This window comes from Crinia signifera, chromosome 1, assembly GCF_055691185.1.
Source record: "Crinia signifera chromosome 1, ASM5569118v1, whole genome shotgun sequence".
NCBI lineage: Eukaryota > Metazoa > Chordata > Amphibia > Anura > Myobatrachidae > Crinia > Crinia signifera.
Genome location: NC_139217.1, coordinates 290,889,511 through 290,916,929, shown reverse-complemented (window position 1 = coordinate 290,916,929; position 27,419 = coordinate 290,889,511). Strand labels below are relative to the sequence as shown.

Genomic DNA, 27,419 nt, shown 5'->3' with positions numbered 1-27,419 from the left:
ACCTTGATAAAGCTCTAAGCGAAACGCGTTGGTGTAGGGGAGCAGGCTCACCCCTAAATTTACAGACTATCCATCTACTGTCCTGCAACCGGACCAACCTCCAGGAATCATCTCCTTGGCTAACCATCAAGCCCACCAGGTAGAGCACCGCATACCATCAGGAGCTCCCTGGTCAGGAGACTGACACCCCCCTGCAAAGGGATTCAAGTGGCAACAACATCAAGCCCACCAGGTAGAGCACCCCCCAACATCTGGAGCTCCCTGGTTTTTACATCAGCATCTCTTACTAAGGATATTGAAGTGGCAACAACATCTAGCCCACCAGGTTGAGCACCCCCAACATCAGGAGCTCCCTGGTCCGATCACCTTATCTTTCCCAGCATCTCATCACCCTCATTCCGTACGGGACAATCACCTGGAGGTGTCATAGGAACGGATACAGGACATATCACGACCAGACTGTGGGTGACTATCCCTGCTCTCCATCTATTTGTGGTATCCACCATTTCTTTTATATTGTATTTTTTAATTTATTTCATGTGATAATATATGTGATTCGCTATGTGATTTATACAAGTGTTTTTTATTTGTACAAACAGCATATCATTTCTGATAAAAGCACTAATGCTGCGTTCACACCGCAAAACCTGCTTAGACCAGGTATTTAAAACGGGTCAGAGCAAGTTTAACCCCTTTCACATCTCATGTAAATACCTGGTCTAAAGCAGGTTTGCAGTGTGAAAGCAGCAGGAGACATCCTGGAGATGCGCTGGGCAGTGACCTCTTGGAGGTATAGAGAGAGGGGATCAGGCATCAGAGCCCGCATCTAGACTGCCAGCAGGAACTCCCGCACTGCAGGCGGGAAGGAGAGCTGCAGGACGCTGGAAGTGTAAGGGTAGGGGGTCTGACACTGAGCATTAGCTGGTCCCCTCTGAGCCAGCGCAGTGCATATTTAATGAGCCTGACGATCATTACATATGCGCATATGTAATGAACAGCCGGCTTATTAAATATGCACTGCGCTGGGGGCCAATAGTGCTCACTGCTGTCTCTGTACCATTTAAGACAGCAAAAAAAAAAACCGGGTAGGACCCTGCTTTTTTACCGTTCCCAAAAACAGTTTTTTTGGAAACGGTAAAATCACTCTGCACCTTAAGACCGCACATATTACCGTTGTAAAACGGTTAAAAATCTGATACAGTTTAAGTGCGGTCTGAAAGGGGCAAGGTAACTTTTACAGTTTGCGAATGTCAACACTAGCCAGCCTCTTGACATTAACCATAGTATTTATATATACACAGTATACCTGCCCTATGGTATCTGACCTACATTCAACCTCCATTTTTTTTCTCTGCATAAAAAAATATAACCTATACATGAAATATTATAGCAACTGTTTAATGCATAAAACCTTGAATACATTTAATAATCAACAGCAATACTGCACACTACCCAGGGTTTATGACATTTAAAAGAGCAAACCTGTTCAAATAATGTGAGAACATAATATAACATTAATTAGAAGATTGGAAATAACTGGTTTCTCTTATATTCCATATAGGCTTCTCTGTAGTACCAGTACATAATCCAAGGCAATAGTCACACAGTGTCAAACTATACAAGGAAGTGAGAACTGATCAAGCACACTAACTATTTGTCAAACTTTACAACCATGTATACAACAGGGTTTGTCTCACATTATCTATGATTATAGTCATGTGCTTTATAAGCTGCTGATTAATATTAGACCTTAAGCTGCTCAGGAGGAGCCTCCGTTATGCAAGCTGCAGTAGACGAACTGCTGATTTAAAAGCATTTATCAGCTGCAGTTCCGTATATGCACATGCTGACAACTATAAACACAAGTCCTACTAGACTATACATGCATACTATAGTTTTTTTTTTTTTGGAATGCATATATCTAAAATTAAAACATGGCACCCAAATTTATTTATCCATCTCATAATCACAGAAGTTCCTTCTGGAATTTAAGGAACTGATATGAATGTTTAGTAAGTAATGTAGTTCGAAACATAGGGCGTATTCAATGTTGGCCGCTTTCAATGTTGGCCGCTATTGCCAAAAGGGGAAATACCAGCCGCCGCCTATTCAATGCTGCCGTTTAAGACAGCATTGAAGGCGTATTCCTACAAAACCGATCCAACTTTAAAACAAGTCGGATCATTTTCACAGACACGCCCACTTTTCAACACTCAACAGGCGGAACTTTGAATTTCACATGTCGAGTAGAGTGAAAACTGGCCGGGATGCCGACTGGTGGGACATATCCTGGAATGAATACTGCCCATAATGTATATATGAAAAACATGTATCTACTAGTTACCAGTTCACCATGACCAAATGACGGACCATAACAGGATTTTCAGCGCTGGCATCTGTGTATGCCCGAATGGAGGAACACTCTGCTGGGAACTTGAACTCCTCTCATAGGGGTGATGGGCTGCGTTAGCATTTTATTATATACAGTAGGCTACCCATATACCCCTTTTACACCAAAACGCCAGGTCGCACCCGGCTTTTTTAGACCCAGGTTCAAGCCGTGTGCGACCCGGCGTTTAGTGCCATTTACACCGGGCGGACAGCCCGACCCGCACCCGCGCCCGCCCCCCCCCCCCCCGGAGCTTGGAGATGACAGCGCGATGTCATCTCCAAGCGCCAATCACCACCACGCGCCGCCGCCGGACCGGAACGCTGCTGGGGGCAACCCAGCACTTAGGTAAGCTGCTGGGCTGCCCCCAGTCCCCGCGCACACTCCCCCCGCCGTCGCACAGGAGGTGAATGGATGCCGCACACAGGCATCCGTTCACATCCCTCCCCCGCCGCTGCTGCTGCTGTCTGCAGGGTATAGCAGACAGCAGCGCCGGCTGTCAGTGACTGTCAGGCTGACAACCCGTCCAACCTGCGGACGCAGCGGATGACCCGGCTCCCATTTACATGAATGACTCGGCGTTCCCATTTACACCGCCCTCTACCCAGGTCCTAGCTGTGTTCTACCCAGGTCAGGACCTGGGTAGAAGTCCCGTGTAAAGGGACACGGCGTTAGGGATTTACACCGCTGAAGATCCGGGTCTGACCTGCCGCTGACCCGGATTTTTCGGCGGTGTAAAAGGGGTATAGTTAGGGACTTTCCTACAATGTCCACATGGTGCGTATACAGTATGTACAGTGTAACAATCCTTTTCCATAAACATTTATCGATGTTATCCCTACCTACTTTCTGAGACCCTTGTTCTACCTCAGTTATAAGGTTGCAAAATTCAATGACTAATCAAAGTGGTGGACAGGCAGTAAGGGGGGAATTTACCAAGATGGAAGTTCTATTGAACATGGAATGTTGCCCAAGGATACAGTCAATATGTCGACAAGCATTAGACCAATACCACTAGGTCATTAGTTCGACATGGGGTTTTTCACTTTTTTTTTTCTTTAAGCCGACATGCGTTATTTCATGCCCTACCATCCACTAGGGCATGGTGGGAAAATAAAATAGTGTGCCGAGTGTAGCAAGGCACCATGCCCGAAGCATGTGAGGGGACGCGGTGCACTTTTTTCGTGTCCGTGTTTGACATTAGAGAGGAAAAAAAAAGTGAAAAGCTGGGCATCACGGACAGTGCAATGGTTAGCATTACTGCTTTACAGCACTGAGGTCATGGGTTTGATTCCCACCATGACCCCAACTGTGCAGAGTTTGTATATTCTCCCCATACTTGCATGGGTTTACTCTGGGTATTCCGGTTTCCTCCCACAATCCGAAAGTATACGGTAGGATAAATGGCTTCCAACAAATTAACTCTAGAATGTCTGTGTGTTCGTGTAAATGTGGTAGTGAACATAGATTGTAAGCTCCACTGGGGCAAGGACTGAGGTGAATGGTCAAATATTCTCTGTAAAGCGCTGAGGAATATGTATGCGCTATATAAGAAACGGTGGTACTTGTATACTATCACGGCTCCCATCGCATGCCATGCGATGCGATTTTACCGGGGTTTTAATGCATTTGCGAGTTGACAATAGAAAGTGTGGTGAGCGCAGCGAGCCACCAAGCCCAAAGTGTGGCGAGGGGACGCGGATACCTTCACAGGTATCCATGTCCCCTCGCGGGCTTCACAGGTATCCGCGTCCCCTCACCACACTTCGGGCTGGGTGGCTCGCTGCGCTCGCCACACTTTCTATTCTCAACTCCACGCCGACGTGGATAGTGGGGGTATGAAAAGGTCGTAAGACGCGTACCGCTGGGCTCGCCACGCTTCGGGTTGGCGTTGAAAGTGGGGGTGATACGGTGTGAAAAATGCCATTTGGGGTGCATTTTACATGATTTCAACACATGTCCATGATTTTTGTGAAAAATGGCATCGGATTGCATGCGATGCGATTTTTCCCTGTACGATGCCTACCGTGGGAGCCGTGATAGTATACAAGTACCGAAACGGTTAATAAATAAATAAAAAACCCATGTCGACCTAATACTTGTGTCAACCTAATGACCTGTCGAGTCAACCAATGTTAACCTTCATGCAAGTCAACCTAGTTGCTGTCTATCAAATGATCCATACCCGTTGCCCATTAGATTCTACATATTAAGCACCTATAAATAGAATCTGATTGGTTGCTCTGGGCAACATCCCATCTACTTATACTTCAGCTTGCCCAGAACTGTCCTCTCTGCATGCCTCTCCATTCCATGTACTCTATATACTAATAAATCATGCTTATCTAGCCCAGACTACACATACTATACAAAAGCTATAACCATTAAGTACAGTTCACTAGACTAAAGGAAACCTGAAAACAATTATTACAATATGTCCCAATGCTGTGAGCTAGCTGGGACCATTGACATAACTATTTGCCCGTGAAAGATTCCAACAATCATTAATCGTTGAACCAGCAATCTACAGTAATAATATCAAGGAGAAATCAGTACATGTTATACTACTCATATGCACAAAATCTACATTTCCTTATCTGTCAAGTGACATATTGCCTTAAATCTGATAAAGCCTTATTTAACTGATAGACCTATTACAAAAATCAGTTAAATAAGGAGACATAAGAAATTTCTGTTGCTCATTTCCTATGCTGATAAGTGTAACAAAGTGCACAATATAAATAGATCTTTACAGCCAATGAAATAGCTGATCCCATATGATCATTCAGGTTCATTAAAAGGGAAAGCAGGCAGATAGATCAATTGATAGATAGGGTATGGTTCATAGGGTAGACAGCACAAAGGCCGACATGCATTGGGTCGACCACTGAAGGTCGATATGCATCAATGTCGACCTTTAGACTGTCAACCTTCTGCATGTGTCGACCGAATGAGCCTGTCGACCTAACCCCATGCAGACCTTGATGCATGTCAACCCAATGCATGCCTACCTTAGCACTGTCGACCTAACGACATAGATATAGATAGATAGATAGATAGATAGATAGATAGATAGATAGATAGATAGATAGATAGATAGATAGATAGATAGGAAAACCCAAGTCTAAAGTTCGAGTGGGTTCAGTTTTAAGAGAACAGAGCATGCTGATAAGTTTTATGTAGGAAGAGAATCCTAGTGAAACAGTGATTTCCAAACGATGAAGCACTTGCAGTTGGTGGTCCAGGACCAATTCAAACTATTTATGGTCAATGCAATAGGCAAAACCAGAGCTGGTGGCTTCAAATCATAAAAAATGTGGACGAGCAGAAGTGAATCCTGTCCCTCACAACATAACTGATCCTAAGGATGACGTATAAAAACAATTTACTTAATTTAATTTTTTTTTCGAATTTCCTCAATAAGAAACTTTGGTACGCCCGTTACGCAGTTAGCGTAGCGTCCCTGTCAGAATAGGCATAGTGTTCCTGCTGCCAGCGTAGTGTAGTGTTTCCACCTGTTCACGGCTAGCCGGAGCTTATGTAGCTAGCATAGTCAGTATTAGCATCATGTTCCCACCCGTTTCAGGACAGCCGGAGCTTAGAAACATCGAATTTGACGGCAGATAACAACCACTTGGCCCATTTTTAACATGTTACCTCAAACCATATTTGATACATATTTTTTTGTAAGGATATCAATATGCCTATCCCAAGCATGTTTAAATTGTACTACTGTATTTGCCTCTACCACCTCTGATGGGAGACTATTCCACTTATCTACTACTCTTTTTGCGAAGTAATTCTTCCTCACATTTCCCCTGAATCTTCCTCCCTCTAGTTTCTGTGCATGTCCTCTTGTTCTGCTGCTCCTCTTCCTGTGAAGAATGTCTCCCACCTGTACCTTGTCAAAGCCCTTGATATATTTGAAAGTTTCTATCATGTCCCCAGTTTCCCTTGCTCCAAAATATATATATTAAGATCTTTTAGTCTTTCCTGGTACGTTTTGTAATGTAGGACATGCACCATTTTAGTTGCTCTTCTTTGTACAGTATCTAATGTATTTATATCCTTCTGGAGATATGGCCTCCAGAACTGAACACAGTACTGTAGATGAGCTTACGTAGTTAGCGTAGTCAGTCAGGCGTTCCTGTCAGTATCAGAGTCGTGTTCCCGCCCATTCGCAGGCAGCCGGAGCTTACGTAGTTAGCGTAGTCAGTCAGTGCTTATTACATTATGTGGGAACCATTGACCATTTTAACCTGGCTGACATGACCGGTGTGAATGTGTTCCTGAAACACCCCCACTATCCACGCCAGCCCGAAGCGTGGCGAGGGGACGCTTTACTTTTTCAGACCCCCACTATCCGCGTCGGCGTGGAGTAAATTTTATTTAGTGTGGCGAGCCACAGAGCCCGAAGTGTGGCAAGCGCCGCGAGGGGACGCGTAATACATGTAAAGTAATCCGCTGCGCTCTCCACACTTTATAAAATCTACTCCGACGTGGATAGTGGGGGTATGAAAAGATCGGGAGGACGCATAACGTGTCCCCTCACGGTGCTCAAGATGGGAGCGCCGGAGCTGTGTGAGGTGCTCACTAGGCTTGCCGGGGACAGTAAGGTGACTAGCTATGCAGGGCTGCCGCTGAGTCACTACGCTGACTGTGGTAGGCAGTCGTTGGGCTACACTGACAACGTAAGCTTAGCCCATACTAAAAAAAAGTAGCGTAGCCGGGCGCCGTGATAATACACAAGTACGGAAACTTTTGGTCTAGGGGTAACATAAAACAAAATCTTATATTCTATGGCACCATGATCTGAAGAAGTTTGGGAACCAATAGCATATGCTGGAAGAAATCACTATGCACATGTCAGAAAAGAGGACATACACATACAGTGTGAGCCCATGGTCACTAGGTCAACCCTATTTGGGTCGACATGCATTGGGTCGACCACTGAAGGTTGTCAGGGGTTAGGACAACACCCAAAATAGGTTGACATAGGTAAGGTCGACAGGGTTGAAAGGTCGAAACAAGCATTAGGTCAACAATGGCAAGGTCGATAGTCGAAAGGTCAATATAAGGTTTTCACTTTATTATTTTGAGCCAACCTGTGCCGACACGCGCTATTTCATGCAATACCATCCACTAGGGCGTGGTGGGAGAGTAAAATAGTGTGCCGATCATGGTGAGGTGACATTGGCTGGATCTGCATGCAAAATGCTACGCTACAGTGTTAGCATTTCATATGCAGATACAGCCATACACAGAATATAGGCATCCTATAGTGACGAGAATAAGACACATTTTCTTTTTTTTATGGGGGAAGATGCCTAATGTTTGCAGATATGCCGTGAACTGCTGTCTCACTCTCGTACACCTACACATTGTTAAAATGCACTTCCTTAGCCTTGACTTTGTATAGCATCATGTCCAAATCCCAATTCAAAATTTCATCTTTTCTACTAGTGAACAACTAACACAGTGACGTCATCAAATCTAGTTACAGAAATATGGGTATTGCATTTTAATCATTGAAGAACTTGATAAAAAAAAGTCTATGTGCTCTCTTATACTGGCCTAAACCATCTACCTTTATCATATGAAATAAGGGGATAGAACATAAATATGGCAATTGGGACAAATATTTCTGTACAGCACTGTATGCCTACAGGTATGACGCTGGGAAGAGGTTTTAACCATTCAGGTACGAATTTAAAGAATGCTGAATGTCAAGTGAGGCAGCACAACTTTCTGAGGTCCTATCCCCTTGAAAAATAATTTCACATAGTTTTCAGCACCTGCCAAGTAACGTGGATGTGACTTAACTATTGTGCAATTTAGGGTCAACAAATTGTTAGGGGCATTCTGGTGATTTTCCACAGATAACCCTGCCCCACACTTAAAATTATCCTGTAGTAACCTCTGCACAGAAAGTGACAAAGCAGTTTGGTCACATTAGTGTGACAATCATTTATTTACACTAATCTGACCTCTGTGACACCATCTCTTCTAATACCCCGTTCTCACTGCAGGCAAATTCCCGGGTCTAACATGTCGACCCGGAAATTTGCCTTTTAACACAGGTTTTTTTGCAGTGGTCAGATACCCGGATCTCATACATGGGTAAGAACTGCTTGCACATATCGCATACATCACACCTGGGTTTAAGTAAAACTAATGCTGGGCATATATGGTCAGATAAATGCCTGTCAGACTGATTGACAATTTATATGACAGACTGACACCAATAGGCACACGCCAGTTTATGGCCACATGAGTTCCTGACCTTAGAAGAGACTTTTGCCTATTCCTTTAGTGTGAAAGAATAATGGAAATGCTGGCCTGCCCTGATATGACAGACATTTAATTTAGTAACATATTGTAATGGACAGAAACACTAGATTTGGCATACGCAACCAATGAACATTTTTGACTCGGTTGCAAGCATACTTGTATAATTAGTTGCACAATGTATGCCCAGCATAAGGTTTTAGCATGGTATTGAAGTGTAAATGCAGTTTGTCAATCTGCTGTCACTTCATTGCCTCAACTTTCCAACTGACCATGGGACTCTGCTGAACAGTGTGACAGTGCCTAAAAAGTAGTCCCTTTAATTCAAAATGGTTGGGAGGTATTTCAGAGGAATATTTGTCTGAAGGGAATGCATACGGATGACCAGTAGTCAGAATACCAATGCCAGCAGTTTGATAGAGGGAATCCCACCAGGGATCCAGTAAGTATACTTACCTTACCCATATCTCCTCCCTAAACCTCCCTCCCCACAGCCTAACCCTCCTACCCATCAGCCTAGACCTAACCCTTTCACTTCCCACATCCTAGCCTTAACCCCTTGCCACGTTGCCTAATCCTAACTCTACACTTCTAAGTGCCTAACCTCCGCCGTCCATATAGGTGTGTAACCCTAAGGGCTATTTCACACACACCGGTTTTAACCAGACCGCAAAAAGCCGGACAAACTTTGTCTGGCTTTTTGCCAGACAGTGGTGCCTTTCACAAGCACCGGTTCCGTCGCTATGGGAATGACCGATGATGTCAGGTTGGGGGTGGGGAGAGCTAAAACTGCACACCAAATCACTGGTGTGTGAAAGGCTCGCATCGCCCTCTGCACACACTAATTTATTAGCATGGGACGTCCACGGCCTGGCACCTGTCCTTTCCAGTGGATAGATCTGGCTGCTACACGGCGGCCGGACGGTGACCAGCCCATATAATAGGACACATCAGCTACCTATTCTAATTAAAATCTAATTAAAATCTCTAGCACGTTTTTTGCCCGTCCGACGTTTTGCTGCACGGGGGTAAACTGCAGCGTGTGAAATAGCCCTAACCTTCCCCCCCACAGCTTAACCCTAACTGCTGCCATCCCAAATATGAATGTGCGAGGTTGGGGTCAGCCTTACACTAAACAAACATGCATTCTTGCATATGGGGTGTCAGCATTCAGGATACTGGTGTAATCATCCTCATGGATAACGGAATTCCGACAATGGTCTTGTAATTGCAGTTCAGGAGGACGTTATCCGCAGCCATTCTGAAGGTACTCTGCAACCTATATCTTTGCTCATTTGCCCTCATACGACAGTGACAAGGGAAGATGGTCCACCATTAAGTGGTAATGTGCGCATATTAACTTTGTGACCGTATTGTACAGCAGCAATCTTGTCATGATCCCAATTCCAGTGCAATGATAGTTAAGCACCACTTCTCTATATATGTTGCATTTGTTATGCTGGGTTTAATCACCTGTAAGAGAATAGTTGCTAACTTTCTGGCTGCCCCTGCTCGGAGGCAGCAGCCAAGATGGCTCTGCAGGGGGGCATGGGTGTGGGATGCACGACTGGAGACAAGTCATTGTGGCCTGGCCCTCCACTATACAATGCCAAGCTTACAGGTTCTGTACAGTGTGGGTGCAGCTATAATGATGAGATTCAGGACAAATAGTGTCATTGGACAACTTAGAAAGTACTGTATATAGAGAGATATAGAAGATAGACGGACAGTCACACACACACACACACTCTATAATACCAAAAAAAGGTTACCAACAGACATTTCATTAGGTGCCCATACACTAGTAAGATTTATCTTCAGATCTGGCTGGAAAAACATGGTTATGGATAAGTGACAGTTTTCCAGCATTTCCAAGCAAATGGTCAACTGTGATTTGCTCTCATCCATAACCATGTTTTTGTTCCAACCAGACAGATCTGAAAATAAATCTGGGTGTGTATGGTAGTTATTAGAGTTTTCCTACTACAAAGACTTTGTCTCTGCTCATAGATCATTAGGTGTTGCTACTGAGACATCCTGTGCCCAAATAGTGATAACATCCATAAAAAGCTAAATATGTGCAGGAATCTTCTTATATTACTAAGCTTTAGGCATAAAAAGGATTCAGCAGCGACAGCCTCTTGGTGATATTATGGGGGTATTTAATCTCCCAAAGTCATCTCCTGAAGGGGGAGATGGCTGCAGGGCCCTATTCAATGCGGTCTTCCCCGACAGCATTGAACAGGGGATCTCACAGAAAGAGCCCGACTTCACAAGCAGTCGGGTTCGTTCTGCCGAACACGGCCGGGAAGTGACGAGCTCCCGGCTGCAGTTCGTGGCCACGCCCCCTTCTCGTCCTGCTGCAGGCGGGACATCGAATCCCACCTGCGATTTCTCAGTCGAGCCAGCTTGACAGCCGTGACCCCACATTGAATACCCCCTATGTCTTTTGACATTGGCTAGAAACATGGCCACCTTGTGGATGTATAACTTACTAATATAATTCTATTCTGGCAATGTTACTACAAAAGTAAACAAACAATGACCAGAGTTGAACTGTAGGCACCAGGGATCACTGCATGATACCTTAATATATTGCAACATTGTTTTTTAAACTAAATTAGAACATTTCCTTACTGTGTCTATGTGTACAGTATGTTACTATAATAACACTCATATTCTCAACCTCGGTCCTTAAGTACCTCCAAAAGTGCATGTTTTCCAGGTCTTCACACAGAATCACAAGTGAAATAATTCGCTCCACCTGTGGATCTTTTAAAATGTGTCAGTGAGTAATGAATGCACCTGTTGGGTGACCTGGAAAACGTGAACTGTTGCGGTCCTGAGGACTGAGGTTGAGACCCACTGGTCTAGGAGACTAAATAGAAATGGGTTCAGGCGTAGCTCCAACAGTCAAGTTAACCCTTGTCACCTTTTAACTGCAGTAATGTCACCAGACAGGAAGACGCTCTTATTACAGGAGTTATAAACAATGTCACCGTGCAACAAAAAGAGAGGAGAAGCTTATAACTGAAGCCCTCACAGGCCTCTTACCTTGCACCTATTCCCTAAGGTGCAAGCTTTCTCTTGAGGAAAGGAGCTCTGTTGATATGAATCCTTTAATGTATATTTAGATTTACACCTCATCTGGACAGCAAAAACTAGCAGATGGTTAAAAGAGGTGTTCCTTATAATAATGACATTAAAATAAAATAGTATATTGTAGGCTAATGATTTAATACAATGTTGTCAAGTAAATCATTTACATTTACAAGGTGGCTTTAGGCCTTTGTTCATACAGATTACGGATTACTTTTATTTAACCATGGGTGCCTCATCTGCATGACATCAACTAAAACAGGGCACAAGGCGGCATAAAGCTCAGTACTATCTATTATGGGCAGCACGGATGATGTAATGGTTAGCATTACTGCCTCACAGCGCTGAGGTCATGGGTTCGATACCCACCATGGCCCTAACTGTGCCGAGTTTGTATATTCTCCCGATGTTTGCATGGGTTTACTCCGGCTTCCAACAAATATTAACCCTAGAATGTCTGTGTGTGTGTACACATGTGGTAGGGAATATAGATTGTAAGCTCCAATGGGGCAGGGACTGACGTGAATGTTCAACTATACTCTGTAATATGTATGCGCTATATAAGAAACGGTTAATAAATACTATATAGTATTGCTACCCCCCCATGCTAATATTTTCCAGATTGAACATACAACATACCTCTCCATCTCAACAGTTACATATTGCTCTATGCCTCTCCCCTAAAATGTAATGACGTTAGCAATATAAAGGGTCTGGAAACACAGGTGTTTTATAGATAAAATGCTGATGTGCATTTCACAGTCACTTGCATAATTATTTTGTCATGCCTAACTAGTCACAGGATAACACTTACAGCTGATAACAGATGACAGTTCACAGAAGTAATAGAGAGCACAGTATACCTACAATCACATTTAATTGCCATCATAAAACCCCAGCTGTATAGTATGTGGCAACCCTGATACAATTACAGACTGAGCAGTTTCCATGAAATGACATCCCAATGTCCAGTCAATAGGAGACCTCTGGCTCTCACCATGGGGAGAGATGGGGGATGTACTAAAATCAGCCACCCCACATCACTACTTACTGCATGATTAATACTCGCATATACACTTACATATGCGATTAGTAATGAAAGGACAGCTCTTGTGAGTCGTCTGAGAGCATTATGCAGAGTGACAGGACTGGCCGCCGGGGCATGCTGGGAGGAAACCGTGACTGATCCCTCACACAGTGCTGCGGAGGAAAAAACTAATAGGCTTCTATAGGGTATCCCCTAGCTGTTGCTGGCGATACCTACGCTGCTGTGCCCCAGCGGGGGGAATTTAGTGCATGCAAGAATGCGGTAAAAGCCCTGAAAACTGGGTTTTTACAGCATAATCACTTTAGTCAGTGGCAAACGCAGGATTTTCAGAAGGGGGTTTCCAGAGGGGCGGAGCAAAGCACGGAGATGGTCACTTAGGTGACCCAGTATATGCCGGGTCAGTTAAAGTATTATAGATAGACCAAATGTATATAAATAATAATAATAAAATATATATATATACACACACACACACACACACACATATATATATACATATATATATATATATATATATATATATATATATATATATATATACACATAGCAATGTATTAGGGCACCTACTGATCCTCCAGTGGTAGGGGTGCGGGAAGCTTTGATGTCCCACGGGTGGTAGGGGGTATTATATCAACCGCTCAGCATGTAGGGCCTGGATCAGTAATTTCCACTAATAACCCCTTTACTGCGCAGATGGTGGGAGATGGGGTGGGAGAAGGGGACATTGGGCTGAATGAAGGGGCCCGGATACATAACTTCCAGGGTGGTAGAGGATGTTTAATATGCAGAGGAGGGGTGTATAGTGGAGTGGGCTTATTATTCATAATTTTCTGGTGGGAGGACAGCTTGCTTGACTGCAGATATCTCCAGTTTCCGGAAATAGATTTCTTAGATTTTAATGGAATTAAAAACTAGAGAATCCCACCTAACAAATGGTATTGGTGACTAGGGGATCAGACTTCAGGAGACAGAGCAATCCGCCAGCGAGAATATAAAACTACATACCAGGTGTGTGGAGCTGGAGCAGTAATCAGCTGCTGGAAGGCTGATATCTCTGGTTCTGGGCACAGTAGAGACAAGCTACTAGTGTCCATCAAAGGGGGAGAGTCCCATCTTTTGGAATATACCCTCAGAAAAACTCTAAATTAGACAGAACCTGAAATATCTGACTGGGAAGAGCAATTAACAAGCTTGGATGGGGACCACTGCTTTGAAGTCCGATATCTCCGGTTCCCAAGGGCCGATTTTTACAATTCTTGTACCCATGGAAAGAGGGACCCTCAGCTTTCAGACTAGGGCCCTTAGACTCCTGGGGGGGGTTTCTGGGTACTCAGAAACCCCCCCCCCCCCTGCGTGCACTACTGTTAGTGCATCTCACCCCATGTCACAGAGACAGCACAAGACAAGGTGCATATGGTAATCTGGCACTGGCTTAAGCACTTACCTATGAAAATGGCCTTAGTTTGTCAAATGGAATTCTGTAACCTCACTGAGTTTCCCAGGAAACTGCACCATTGTCGATACTGCTGTCTAACACGATAGAGCACATGTAAAGCATCAGAGTCAGGTTACCATCTGGATTAAAAACTAGAGAGCAGCAGCTTGCCAAAAGTCAATGGCAAAACTACTGGCTTCAGGGAAAACAAAGGGAGCATGTGCTTTGTCAATAGTATCAAGTTATCCTATCACCAAGATACCAGTAAAATTCCATAAAAGGTCATAGATAAATACACCACCATCACTACAATACAATAAATACATAAAAGTATCCATATTTAAAATACAAAATAAAAAATGTCAGTTTCCCTTACCAATCCCAGCACGTATAATTATTTCTGTATGCTAATGAAATCCAATTTATGAATGGTAACATTACTAAATACAAGGGGGTTTATTGTGTGACAGAGTAGTACCAAGGGTAGTACTCTCTGGGACACAATTCCTGGCGCTCTGCAGTTAAGATTTATTACTTTCAAGGTGTATATAATTAATTGGCAAAATTTGCTACAGCTGCTGCAGTAACTCCTGTGGGTCCGTCAGACCCACACAAGAAAAGAACTAAAGAAGGGGGTTGGAGTAAATTGCGCTGCTGTTTAAATAATTTCAATATCTGTAACACATTGGCTGTCTAAAAAGAAATGAATTGTGGACACACTGTTGCTTTTAGAAAAATGTTTTATCACAAATAGGTAAATAAAATACAATACATATAAATATACAGCATCTAAAAAACAAGACAATTTTTAAAAGGAAGAGAATGGGATCCCAATCAATTAATTATAATCACTTTGGTGTGTTTATCAATGATAATTTTCCACTGATGGAATTAGTGAACATCAATCTCCTGCCATTTAATGAAGAATATATTAGAAAAAATCGGGCAATGAAACAAAGTTCCAGTTTAGGTGAAATAGTATCTCATTAATAGCTGGCTGATAGCTTATAATGGAAACAGTCACGAAATATATAATGGAAACAGTCACGAAATATATATTATGCTCACCCGTGTAGCAGACCTCGATCCCCTACATCCAGGGGATCGAGGTCTGCTACACGGGTGAGCATAATATATATTTCGTGACTGTTTCCATTATAAGCTATCAGCCAGCTATTAATGAGATACTATTTCACCTAAACTGGAACTTTGTTTCATTGCCCGATTTTTTCTAATATATTCTTCATTAAATGGCAGGAGATTGATGTTCACTAATTCCATCAGTGGAAAATTATCATTGATAAACACACCAAAGTGATTATAATTAATTGATTGGGATCCCATTCTCTTCCTTTTAAAAATTGTCTTGTTTTTTAGATGCTGTATATTTATATGTATTGTATTTTATTTACCTATTTGTGATAAAACATTTTTCTAAAAGCAACAGTGTGTCCACAATTCATTTCTTTTTAGACAGCCAATGTGTTACAGATATTGAAATTATTTAAACAGCAGCGCAATTTACTCCAACCCCCTTCTTTAACATTACTAAATACACTTACCGCTAGACCTTAAAAACGTGCAAAAAAGACATTGGTGCATCCAATTGCCCACAATTATTGATTGTATCACTGGGGGGCTATCCTACACAACTATTGCTGACTTATCTGCGACTTTACTTCACCTGCCTCAGGCATGCAAAGCAAAACCCCCAATAAGCACTTCCCTTTTGGGACTGCAGAGGCGAAAATGCACAGGTTTGCAGAGAGAATTTTTTTCGTTTTCATACATAAGTTCTAATTAGAAACCCCGTAAAAAAAAAACCCATTGATGAAACATCAGAAAAAAATCATGATGTTTCATCGCATGTAATGGGATAGCACCCATAATGTAGCTAATCACCACCTTTGCTGGTACCTATATGTTAGTTGGGCGCCCACTATAGTTAGTACGCTCATACCCCCACTATCCATGTCGGCATGGAGTTGACTTTATATAGTGTGGTGAGCCCCGCGAGGGGACGCATAAAACTAAGCAAGTAGCTTAATGGGCGCCCAACTAACATACAAGTACCCCTTTGCTTGATGCCAAAAGTCTAATTCGGCCCATACTGACTTAGATTTGTGACCACTGTAGAAATCATTTGATGGTCAGGGAAGCTACCATGCGAATGGATGTTTATGCAAAACATCCATTGGCAGTGCGGAGGGAATATTCACTGTGGCAGGACTTCGCACACACGCTGGGCAGCGTTTGAAGACTTGCTAAGCAGCAAAATACCGCTGCTTAGCGAACCAACCAGAATGACCTGCTAGGTCTTGTCATGGCTTCATTCATCGTGCCTAGGGTGGCCAATCCTGGGATTAGGATAGGCGGGATCCTAGGATTTGGCCCCAAAATAGCCTGATTTCCAATCCAGGGTTTTCAGGATTAGACTGCGCATGAACAATCTAATGCCAGGTAGCTAGTCTAAGCACCTGCTCTGGCACTGCCCAGCTGTTCCCGATCCTCGGCATGCAGCTCTGCATAGTGTGATGGTCAGAGGTCATGCTGCGCGTAACCCGTGCACCTGACCGTCCGCTTTCGGCAGCATTTTGTCTTTTATTTAGGGAGGCAATCACAAAAATCCTGGGATTGAGCATTTTTCTATCCCGAGATTAGAAAAATTCCCCCAGGATTTGCATCCCTAATCACACCCAATGTGTTTGTAGAGCAAGAGGAAATGCTACCTTCCCCCATCCTTTTTGCAGGTTTTTGCTATGCAGATTGGAAATGTATATGCAGAGAGTTGGTTTCCAGGGTTACATTCAAATTTGAAAAGGCTTTCCTATCAGATAGAATATTTCTGCAATGACAAGATTTGCTAGTCAAGAACAACTGTCTAAAAAAGAAAAAAAAAACAATATCAGCATTAGTTACATAAATAGAGGTTCACAATGCTAAAAGTAAACACCTGCTGAAGAACGCTGGTAAATCAGATTATAGATAATGCATGTTGAATTAATACTGTATTGTCTAATAACCAAATATAATTATATTATTAAATGCTAGTCTTAAGGCCTGTCCGACAGATGGGCGAAAGTTTATGCTTATACAATTCTTGTTCCACCTTCCCTTGCCAACCACAGCAGGGCAAAAGCTGCTGCAGCAGCCAGAGCAAGTCTCCAACTATGTACGGGTTGGGATCGTTTGGTCTACAGCATGTTGGTCGACAGGTCATTAGGGTGACATGGGGTTTTTCACAGTTTTTTTACTCTAATGTCAACATGGACACAGTTTGAAGTACATCGCTGCGCACGCAATGTTTTGGGCACAGTGCTTCATTGCGCTTGGAACACTTTTATTCTCACACCACACCCTAGTGCAGGCATGCCCAAAGTCAGGCCCGGGGGCCAATTGCGGCCCATGCTGTCATTTCAAGCGGCCCGCAGCCTCCAGCTGGAAGCGGGCAGAGCATCAGATGTGGTAAGCACAGCACAGGACACTAGAGGTGGGGCCCCGGCGAGCGCGCCTTTACCTTGCTGTCTGCTGTAGTGAGGAGGTGCCGGCCGTCACAGTCAGATGTGTTTCGCGTCCTACCCCTGCTGCTGCAATCGTATATTACCCTACTCCACAATCACAGAAACAGCAGTGTTTGGGGAGGGGGGCAGCAAGGGGGAAGCTTGCTCCCATAACATGCAGAGCGGAGGAGGGCAGCAGCGGGAGCCCAAGCATCTCCTGTCCTTGCGGTGCCTGCTTGGCCTCTCCTTCCTCTGGCTCACACAAGGAGCTGGGAAACATACAGAGAAGGGAGGGGGCAGAGTGGGGGACATACAGTGAAGGAGGGTCAGGCTGGGGGACATACAGTGAATGGAGGCAGTGATGGCCATTCAGAGAAGGGGGAGCAGGGGCAGGCTGGGGGACATACAGTGAATGGGAGTCTGATGTGATTAATGATTCAAAGAATGTCAGGCTGAATGGTCGGCCCCCACACATTTACACTTCACCAAATCTGGCCCTTGTCGCAAAAAGTTTGGACACCACTGCCCTAGTGGATGGTAGGGAATGAAATGCCGACTGTCGGCACATGTCGGCTCCAAAAAAGTGAAAAACCCCATGTCTGGAGACCTAGACCATGTCGAACTAATGCTTGTGTCCACTTAATGACCTGTCTACCTTGACCCATGTCGACCAAATAACCGCATCCCCTATCCACCTACCCTACCCAACCACAGCAGGGCAGGAGCTGCTGCAGCAGGTACAGAAGTTCCCGAAAACTCTCAAGAGTATAAATAACTGACTGAAGATTGATCTCACATGGATTTCACAACTATATCTACAGTGTTCGATTCACAGACCACTCTGCCGATTATTAAATTCAGTTTGTTAAAATTTTTGGAAAGTGAAAATATTTTACATTTAATGGACCCTTATAGGCCTTTAAGGGAGTCTGTTTATTGTGTTGTATTCAGAAAGATGCTTTTTGAGGGGGAAAAAAGGGGAGGGGGATGGCGACCGGTGCACAGGTAGGTATTACAAAAAGTGATAACCTATGATAACTTTCGGTTCCACAGTAACTGCTATATATCAGGAGGGAAACCCTCCGTTTATTTAGGAGTGTGGAGGTGCACCCAAGAGAGTGGTTATAGTTGCAAAGAAGAAGAAGGAAATACTCTGTTTTTTGGGGCACTCTTTTACTTCATATTACGCATGGTAATCTATACATATTTTGATTCGGTCGTTAAGATAAGTACAAGATTTGGCGAGGTACACACTATCTCACCTGTCACTTTAATAGTACATACGCAGATTAAGGCTTCTTATATAAGAGTAAATATCTGCAAATGAAAAAGCAGTACCTGTAGTAGTTAGGTAACTGTGGGTAATTGTTTCTAGTTCACAAATGTGTAGGGGAGAATTGGGGACCCTGTGTGGAGTTCTCACAGTTCTCCTCCTTAGAGTGAATTTATTAAAATATAGCTTTTAATCAAATACCTTAAAAAATTGGACTAGACAAACATATAACTCAACTTGGGACACACATACATAAATGACATGAAAGAGAGACAGTATACGTTGGTTAGTCTCCGTGGGTTAAGGTCTGATACCTCCTCTATAAAAAAGAGGAGATTTCGTGGTAGCTAGTATCAATCTGACAACTTAAATACGTGCAGAGAGAATATTGGCACAGAGTATCTTTTACTTATCTTGTACTTATCTTAACGACCGAATCAAAATATGTACAGTATTCAGAAAGACATAAGCTTGAAAACAACTGAAATAGCATAGACCCTTAAGGGTTTGTACGATTAAACCCATCTTCGAACTTAGATTGTCCCTTAAGATAAGGTAGTGTGCAAAGTTTGAAGACTATTAGTTAAATAGTTATCGTGGAACATCCATACACATACACATCATTCAATTATACTTATGTAGATGTGTAAATAATAATGTAAATATCAGAGCTAGATGTTCTCTTCTTTACAGATCTTTGATATAATGTGAGCTGCACACCTAAAGGTACATACACACTGAGCAATTTTTGCCTGACCAATAAATTTTCCCAATGGTGGATGGCTTTCCATAACAGGATGCTATAGAAAACCGTCCACCATGCCGCTCATCTGCTGGTAATACCAGCAGATGAGCGTCAGTGGCCGCCGATGATGCAGGAGTGCGCATCAATGCTCATACACACTGGGCGGCTTTTGAGCTGAAAGCAGCTCAAACAGTAAAAATGCCCATACACACTGGGTGACTGAGCTGAAAGTCGCTCAAAACCCCCAGTTTGACCGGCTTTCAGCTCAAAGCCGCCCAGTGTGTATTGCCCGGCAATGAGCGCTGCTGCGCGCTTGAGCATCATTGCCGGGAAAGCCGCTCATCTGCTGGTTATACCAGCAGATGAGCAGCTTTCAGGAGGCTCTGCGCTATGCAAAGCCGTCCTTCCCCCCTCTGTCGGCGCCGGGCACGGGAAAGCCACTCAGTGTGTATGCACTGAACGGCTTTCCCCGCAGCGATGATTGGCATCATCGCTGCTCATACAAACTGGGCATAGTCGCCCAGTGTGTATGGACCTAAAGTGAGCTCAAAATCGCCCATTTTTAATGGGCCTTAAGTGGTGATTCCCTGTTCTGCTGATGCTGACTCAGATGATTGCCGATTTGACGTGAGATCAGCAAAAACCTGAAAAATCCACAAACCACCGTTTCCAATCAAAACAGGGAAATACAGATTAATTGCAGATGTATGGGGTCTTTGAGTAAGATCATTTTGGAATGTTACTTTTGGTACTTATGTAGTATCTGGGCTGCCGATTTCTAAATCGGGTACATCGCATCGCATCGCATGCGACCATCGGATGCGATGCGATGCGATGACCCGATTTTTCCATAGGAATCAATGTTAAAATGGACTGAGTCCATTTTAACATGGAATTCAATGGGAAAAAGGGGTCCTTTTCATACCCCTACTATCCAAGTGGGCATGGAGTTGGATATAAACCTGTGGCGAGCGTAGCAAGCTACCGAGCCCGAAGCGTGGCGAGCGTAGCGAGCCCCGCGAGGGGACACAGAATACCGTCCGCTCGCCACGCTTCGGGCTCGGTGGCTCGCTGCGCTCGCCACAGGTTTATATCCAACTCCATGCCCACTTGGATAGTAGGGGTATGAAAAGGACCCCTTTTTCCCATTGAATTCCATGTTAAAATGGACTCAGTCCATTTTAACATTGATTCCTATGGAAAAATCGGGTCATCGCATCCGATGGTCGCATGCGATGCGATGCGATGCGATGCGATATCGCATCGCATCGCATCTGATTGTATGCCTTAACTTAAGGCATACAATCAAAAAATCGGCAGCCCAGATACTACATAAGTACCTTACTTTTATTTGAACTATATGATTTTACATCATCTTTGGTACATACCTAGTAAAAAAAAAGAAACTATGGGGGTGATCAAATGTCTATTTGGCATAAAAAGATTTGACCTATTCAATTTCAAATGCACAAAAAAAATAAAATAAGAAAAATAAAGGATTTGTGCGAGAATTCTTGCTATTAAAACCAGAGACTAGTGTAGGGGAAAATATGGAAATCTCCCTGTACCTCAAATAAAGTCAAACTAAAGCTGTGTACACACGGGGGCGATATATTGCTGAGCAATATATTGCTCAGTGTCTCCTTTTCATCAGCGACCCGAGATGGTCGCTGATGAAAGGGAACCTCTGCTGGGGGAGCTGCAGAGGGAATCAGCTGGTCGCAGGAGCAGCGATCATAAGGGGTCTAAAAACGAGAGCGGGCCCCCGGCGATTAATCGCCGGTGCACACTCCAATCGCTCAGCGATTTTTGCCCGTGTGTACGCACCTTAATATAGGAAAAAAGTATAGAAGTCTATTAATGTCAATGGTACATGGTCGTTAGATCGACACAACAATGGATCAACCACGGAAGATTGACAGGCCTTAGGTCGACACAGACAAAAGGTAGACATGTCTAAGGTCGACAGGGTCATAAGGTCAACATGGGTTTTTCACCTTTTATTTAAGCTGACGTTCTGACTGATGGTATTTCATGCCCTACCACCAACTAGGGCGTGGCGGGAGAATAGAATAGTGTGACAAGCGTAGCGAGGGACTGTGCCCAGAGCCATGCGAGGGGACGCTGTGCAACAATACAGTGTCGACATTTGGGACAAAAGACGTGAAAAACCCATGTTGACCTTTTGACTGTCGACCTAATCGATGTGTCGACCTTATGACCCTGTCCACATTTTGTCCTGTCGACCTTCAGGGGTCGACCCAATGTATCTGACCTTACTTTGGTCAACCTAGTGACCCAGACCCATGGCCATAATAAAAAGATTAGGGGTACTTAATTGGTGTCAAATGCCTTTTAATAAAATATTGTAAAAATAATAAAATGAAATTTTTTTTTCGCAAAATACATGCGCACGTTGAAATGTGATTCAGAAAAATGGGTATAAGGATTAATATGGGTAATTTTAAGCCAATTTCCCAAATAACTACCAACTGCATGCCTAAAAACACTTTTCTCACTCATAAAGCACCATAATATACTTGTTTAAAGGTGCCCACACAAGCACCGATCCCGGCGTGCGTTGTGGGCTTAACTAGCACACATAGCATCGCATCATATGCCTTGTGCATACGATGTGCATGCGATGCTATGCTAGAAAAAGCTAGTACAAAAAGTATGTGCAGCACATACTTTTTGTACTGTGCGATGAGGTGCCGCGGGAGCGCGCACCCCATCGTATAGCATCGCACCACCGGGATCGGTGCGTGTGTGGGCACCTTAATACCTTGCACCCAATTCCATAATTCTGTAAAAACTTATGAAGAATTATGGCCAATATGCTTTTTGGGGACAACGGATTACCAGCTTATTGTAAGAGTAACATGCATTTTGCAGCTAATTAAATTCCCTCTAGGTCTTTTAAGATAAATAACAATTATGACTCTATTCTCTAAGAAACGGAGATCATGGCAATCCCTTTTAAGATGAATTGAAGGGAAGTTTATATAAAATGTACATGAGTAATATTTAGCACTTAAGGATACCTCTTCACACATAAAATACATCTAGCACATTATTACATAATACATTTCTAACAATTGGTTTTATGGCTGAGTTTGAATTATTGATGGCATAAAAAAAAATTAAAAACCTTTCCTAAGCAACATACTGCCTACAATCGACATCATGAAAGGGAAAGGAATATTGATGGCACATTTATAAACACCACACAGATGGGATACAACTGTACAAATAAAGCATTCTGCACTTCTAACTGCCGTTCCATTGGTAGTCATGGTAACCCAATGCCTAGTGCACGCACACCTGTGCTAGCCAATAGCATCGCGTGATTCTAGTTATTTATTTATAGTTATTTATAAAGGGCATTTAGCTGTATAGAAAATGGAAGTGAATGCAACACACCACAACAGAGGAAGTAGGAAAGGTGCAATAAGACAGGGGGGATATAAGATGAGATCCAAGTAGCTATTCGTTTTTTTTGTTGGGTTTTTTTTTAGGAGGGGGGGGGGGGAGGGGGGGGGGGGGGGGGGGGGAGGGGGGGGGGGGGGGGGGGAGTAATGCACCAGTTGCTCAATCAGAGAATATAGTGAGTAGCGGTGACTTAAAACAGGCTGTCCTCACAGATCTCTGCTGGAGTCCTGGAGCAGAAGAAACAAACGCAGCCGGCTCTACCGTAATTACCGTTTAGGGCGCAGCTTACATCTGAGCATCACGCTTAATTGAGTCTGCCCCAAATAATCACATCTCCCATGGGTCCCTAGTCCCATCAAGCGTTAAATTAAGCTACAGTGCTACCACTTCATTCCATACTATAATAACACAACGCATTGTCTTTACGCACAAGAAATACGTGACACCGATATGTGACTACTTCCACTGAACAGTGCGCAGCGGCTCCCCTCCCAGATCTAATAATATACATCTTCCCTGGGTGGATGTGACACTACACAAGGCTGTCACCGTGGATCACGTGCCGGCTGTTGCTGAGCAGTGACACACACACAGCGGTGCTCTGCCACACACCTACAGGTGCACACAGCAGCAGTAGCCTCTGCTGATGGCAGAACAGCTACAAGTAGCCGGTCTCCAAGACCAGATAAAGTGCTGCAGCTGCCTTGTACTCTCCCATCTATTTGATGCTAGTACAGGGTTGCCTACCTGCCCCTCTCCTTCAGGGAGAAAATGCTCTGTTCCTACCTCCTGGACTTCCCTGGTAATGTCGTAAAACAGATTTCTTATCAATTACCTAGCTCACCACAGGTGATGGCAGTCCAGGGACAGAGCAGTTTCTCCCTGAAGGAGAGGGTCAGGTAAGCAACCCTGTGCTAGTATGTGACAGATACAGTACACAGCTAGCAAGTTCTTCTACCTACTGTATATACTGTATTTCTCTAGCATGTCAGCGATGCAGCACTCTGCTAAAGAGCTATGCTTAGTACATGGCCGGGCTCTCCCCCCGTGCACACAGCAGCAGTAGCGACACCTGTTACTGCGCGCACACACAGCCCAGGTGAGACCAGCAGCATTACACTGTGCCCTAAGTGACGGAGCGGGGAGTGGGAGGAAGTGGCCGGCGTGGGGCATTCCTTCTAGACCCGTCTATTGCTCACTTCTCATTCAAGCCCCCTTTCAAAGTTCCCCAGAGCTGCCGGAGGGCACTTGGGAAGCAGGGCTGCCAGAGGCACTATCTCTATGGAGACATAGTGTACATATATGGCTATATCCTTAGCTCAGACCTGCCTCTCTGCTCAAGGCAGTCATACTGTACCTCATCCGGCGCATTCTCGGTCCCATCGCTCACAAACGCCATGTTCCACTCCTCTGCGCCGGGATGAGCAGTGACAGGTCACAGGAGCGCTCGGTGTGTCCCCAGTATATATAGAGCGGCAGTAGGATGCGTTCCCTGCGCTCTACAGTGAGTAGCAGCTCAGCCTCAGACCCCGAGCGCAGCAGCAGGAGAGCCAGGCTCACAGCTTCCTGAGTCTCCGCCCTTCCTAGTGTGTGTATCCAATGTGCAGCACTGCCTCCTGCAGACACACCTTCTGCTGCTCACACATTGGAAGTACTATACACTACAGCTGCTGGACGGTGCCCGATGACAGCCCGACAGATCCCGACTGACAGGGGCTATTCTCCCTAATGGGGAACCACAACCCTCATAGCAGCGAGCCATGGAGCCCACAAGGGGCTTTTTTGTGCTGGCCTCGCTATCGGAATACCATCAGTCGGGATTCCGAGGTCGGTGTATAGACCGTGGGTCACTCATACCTTACCTACACCTGCCTGGCTACTGCCCGTCACACACTGGGGCAGATGTATTAAGTGTGATTAAGTGGAAGGTGATAATGCACGCAATTAGGTCCTAAAGGTGTCCATACACGTTACAATTATTGTATACAATATTGTATACAATATCGCATCTCATAGCATATCGGTTTTGCGATGAGATCAGATGAGATGAGATCTAGTACAAAAAGTATGTGCAGCACATACTTTTTGTACTAGATCTCATCTCATCTGATCTCATCGCAAAACCGATATGCTATGAGATGCGATATTGTATACAATAATTTTAACGTGTATGGGCACCTTAAATGTCATTTTTCAAAAAGCTGATTGGCTGGTGCGTTATCATCTTTCACTTTATTATTATTGTTATCAGTAATGGACTGGGCCGCTGAATCGGCCCTGGCATTTGTGCACAAGGGAGACCTTTGTCTCGCACTTGCACATGCATACATGTGCACACGCTCGTGCTGCCTCTCCCGGCTTGCAGGGGAATTTATTTATATGGTGACACAAGGTTTCTGCAGCACCTAACAATTTATCACCACTTTATCAGGCTTAATACATATGCCCCCCTCATGTCCCTTTCCTGTCTCCTCAACCTCTCCTGACTTTATACTGGGCATGCAGCTTTTTTGGCAACTGGTGTGGGAATATGTATAGACATTGCTACTACTGTTGTCAACTGGTGTGAGCATACGTATAGGCAGTGCTACTACCATCGGCAACTGGTGTGGGCATATGTATAGACATTGCTACTACTGTTGGCAACTGGTGTGAGCATACGTATAGGCAGTGCTATTACTATCGGCAACTGGTGTGAGCATATGTATAGGCAGCGCTATTACTGTCGGCAACTGGTGTGGGCATACATATAGGCAGCGCTACTACCATTGGCAACTGGTGTGGGCATACATATAGGCAGCATTATTACTGTTGGCAACTGGTGTGGGCATACGTATAGGCAGCATTATTACTGTTGGCAACTGGTGTGGGCATACGTATAGGCAGCATTATTACTGTTGGCAACTGGTGTGGGCATACGTATAGGCAGCATTATTACTGTTGGAAACTGGTGTGGGCATACATTATTACTGTTGGCAACTGGTGTGGGCATACATTATTACTGTTGGCAACTGGTGTGGGCATACATTATTACTGTTGGCAACTGGTGTGGGCTTAATGTATATATAAGCAATGCTACTACTGTCGACAACTAGTGTGGGTGTGTGTGTGTATAGAGAGAGAGAGAGAGAGAGAGAGATGCAGACAGATGGCGGCACTCTGAGACATGTAACTGTGCAAAATTGGTGCTTTAATCGGCCGATTAAAGCGCCAATTTTGCACAGTTACATGTCAGAGTGCTGCCATCTGTCTGCATCTATGTCCCTGAGTAGTTCCTCCGGAGATTAGGAGGGCACCTGAGTATCTACACCACACTGTTAACCTCTGGAGTGCCGGTTCTGCACCTAGGATATACTGTGTGTGTGTGTGTGTGTATATATATATATATATATATATATATATATATATATATATATATATATATAGGAGCGCTACTACTGCCAGTTACTGTGGAAATTGGAAATGATGTATAAGCAGCGCTACTACTTTCGGGTGCCGGACGGGGTCCCGACAGTTGGGATCCCAACAGTCATTAACCCGACGTCGGGATCCTGACTGTTAAAACACAGACGGCCAGGTTCCCGACGGCCGTCGGCTATTTTCCCTCGTGGGGGTCCATGACCCCCATGAAGGGAGAATAGAATAGGTGGCTCGCGTAGCCCCCTGGGAACTGGAGATACCACCAGGCAAACCTGGAACGTTTTCCCCATAGAATAACATGGGACACAATAATTCTGACCCCCACTCAGTTCCAACGGCTGTCAGTTCCCCCTCCAGGATCACAGAAGCTTGAGGTTAATCTCAGTTTACCCCAAATAGCTGGGCCTTCAATCTGATACCATGCTGGTCCATATGGGTTCATTGGTTCTAGAGATATTGCGGGTAACCCAATTTTTTTCTGAAATGTAATTTCATGGCTGTTGTTTTGAGGACAGATTTTTCTGGAACCAAATGGCCCAGTTTCACGGTACCAAAATCATTCGAAGCCCACATGTAAATGGGTCAGTTGGTTTCCGAAGATATAGCTGGTTGTTTAAAGGTGGATGGTTTTCTCTCCCCCTCACACCAGAAAATGGAATGTCCCTGCATGATCCTGGGACCATATTCCCGGGTAAGTCCTGCATTTTCTGGTGTGAAAGGGGTATTATTTCCAATAGCCGGAACCTGCAGTGCTCTGAATACAGCCGGGCAGCCCCCTGCTCTCTGCCCT

General features: G+C 44.3%; 1 protein-coding gene across 1 annotated transcript in view; it reads right to left on the bottom strand.

Annotated features, from left to right (window-relative positions):
- Positions 1-24,799, bottom strand: part of TTC39B (tetratricopeptide repeat domain 39B) — a 128,178-nt gene extending 103,379 nt beyond the window's left edge. Inside the window, exon 1 of the mRNA XM_083185805.1 lies at positions 24,567-24,799. Within this exon, the coding sequence (XP_083041931.1) occupies positions 24,567-24,608 (42 nt within the window). The 5' untranslated portion in view covers positions 24,609-24,799. The remainder of the gene's footprint in view (positions 1-24,566) is intronic.
- Between the last annotated feature and the right edge of the window lie 2,620 nt (positions 24,800-27,419).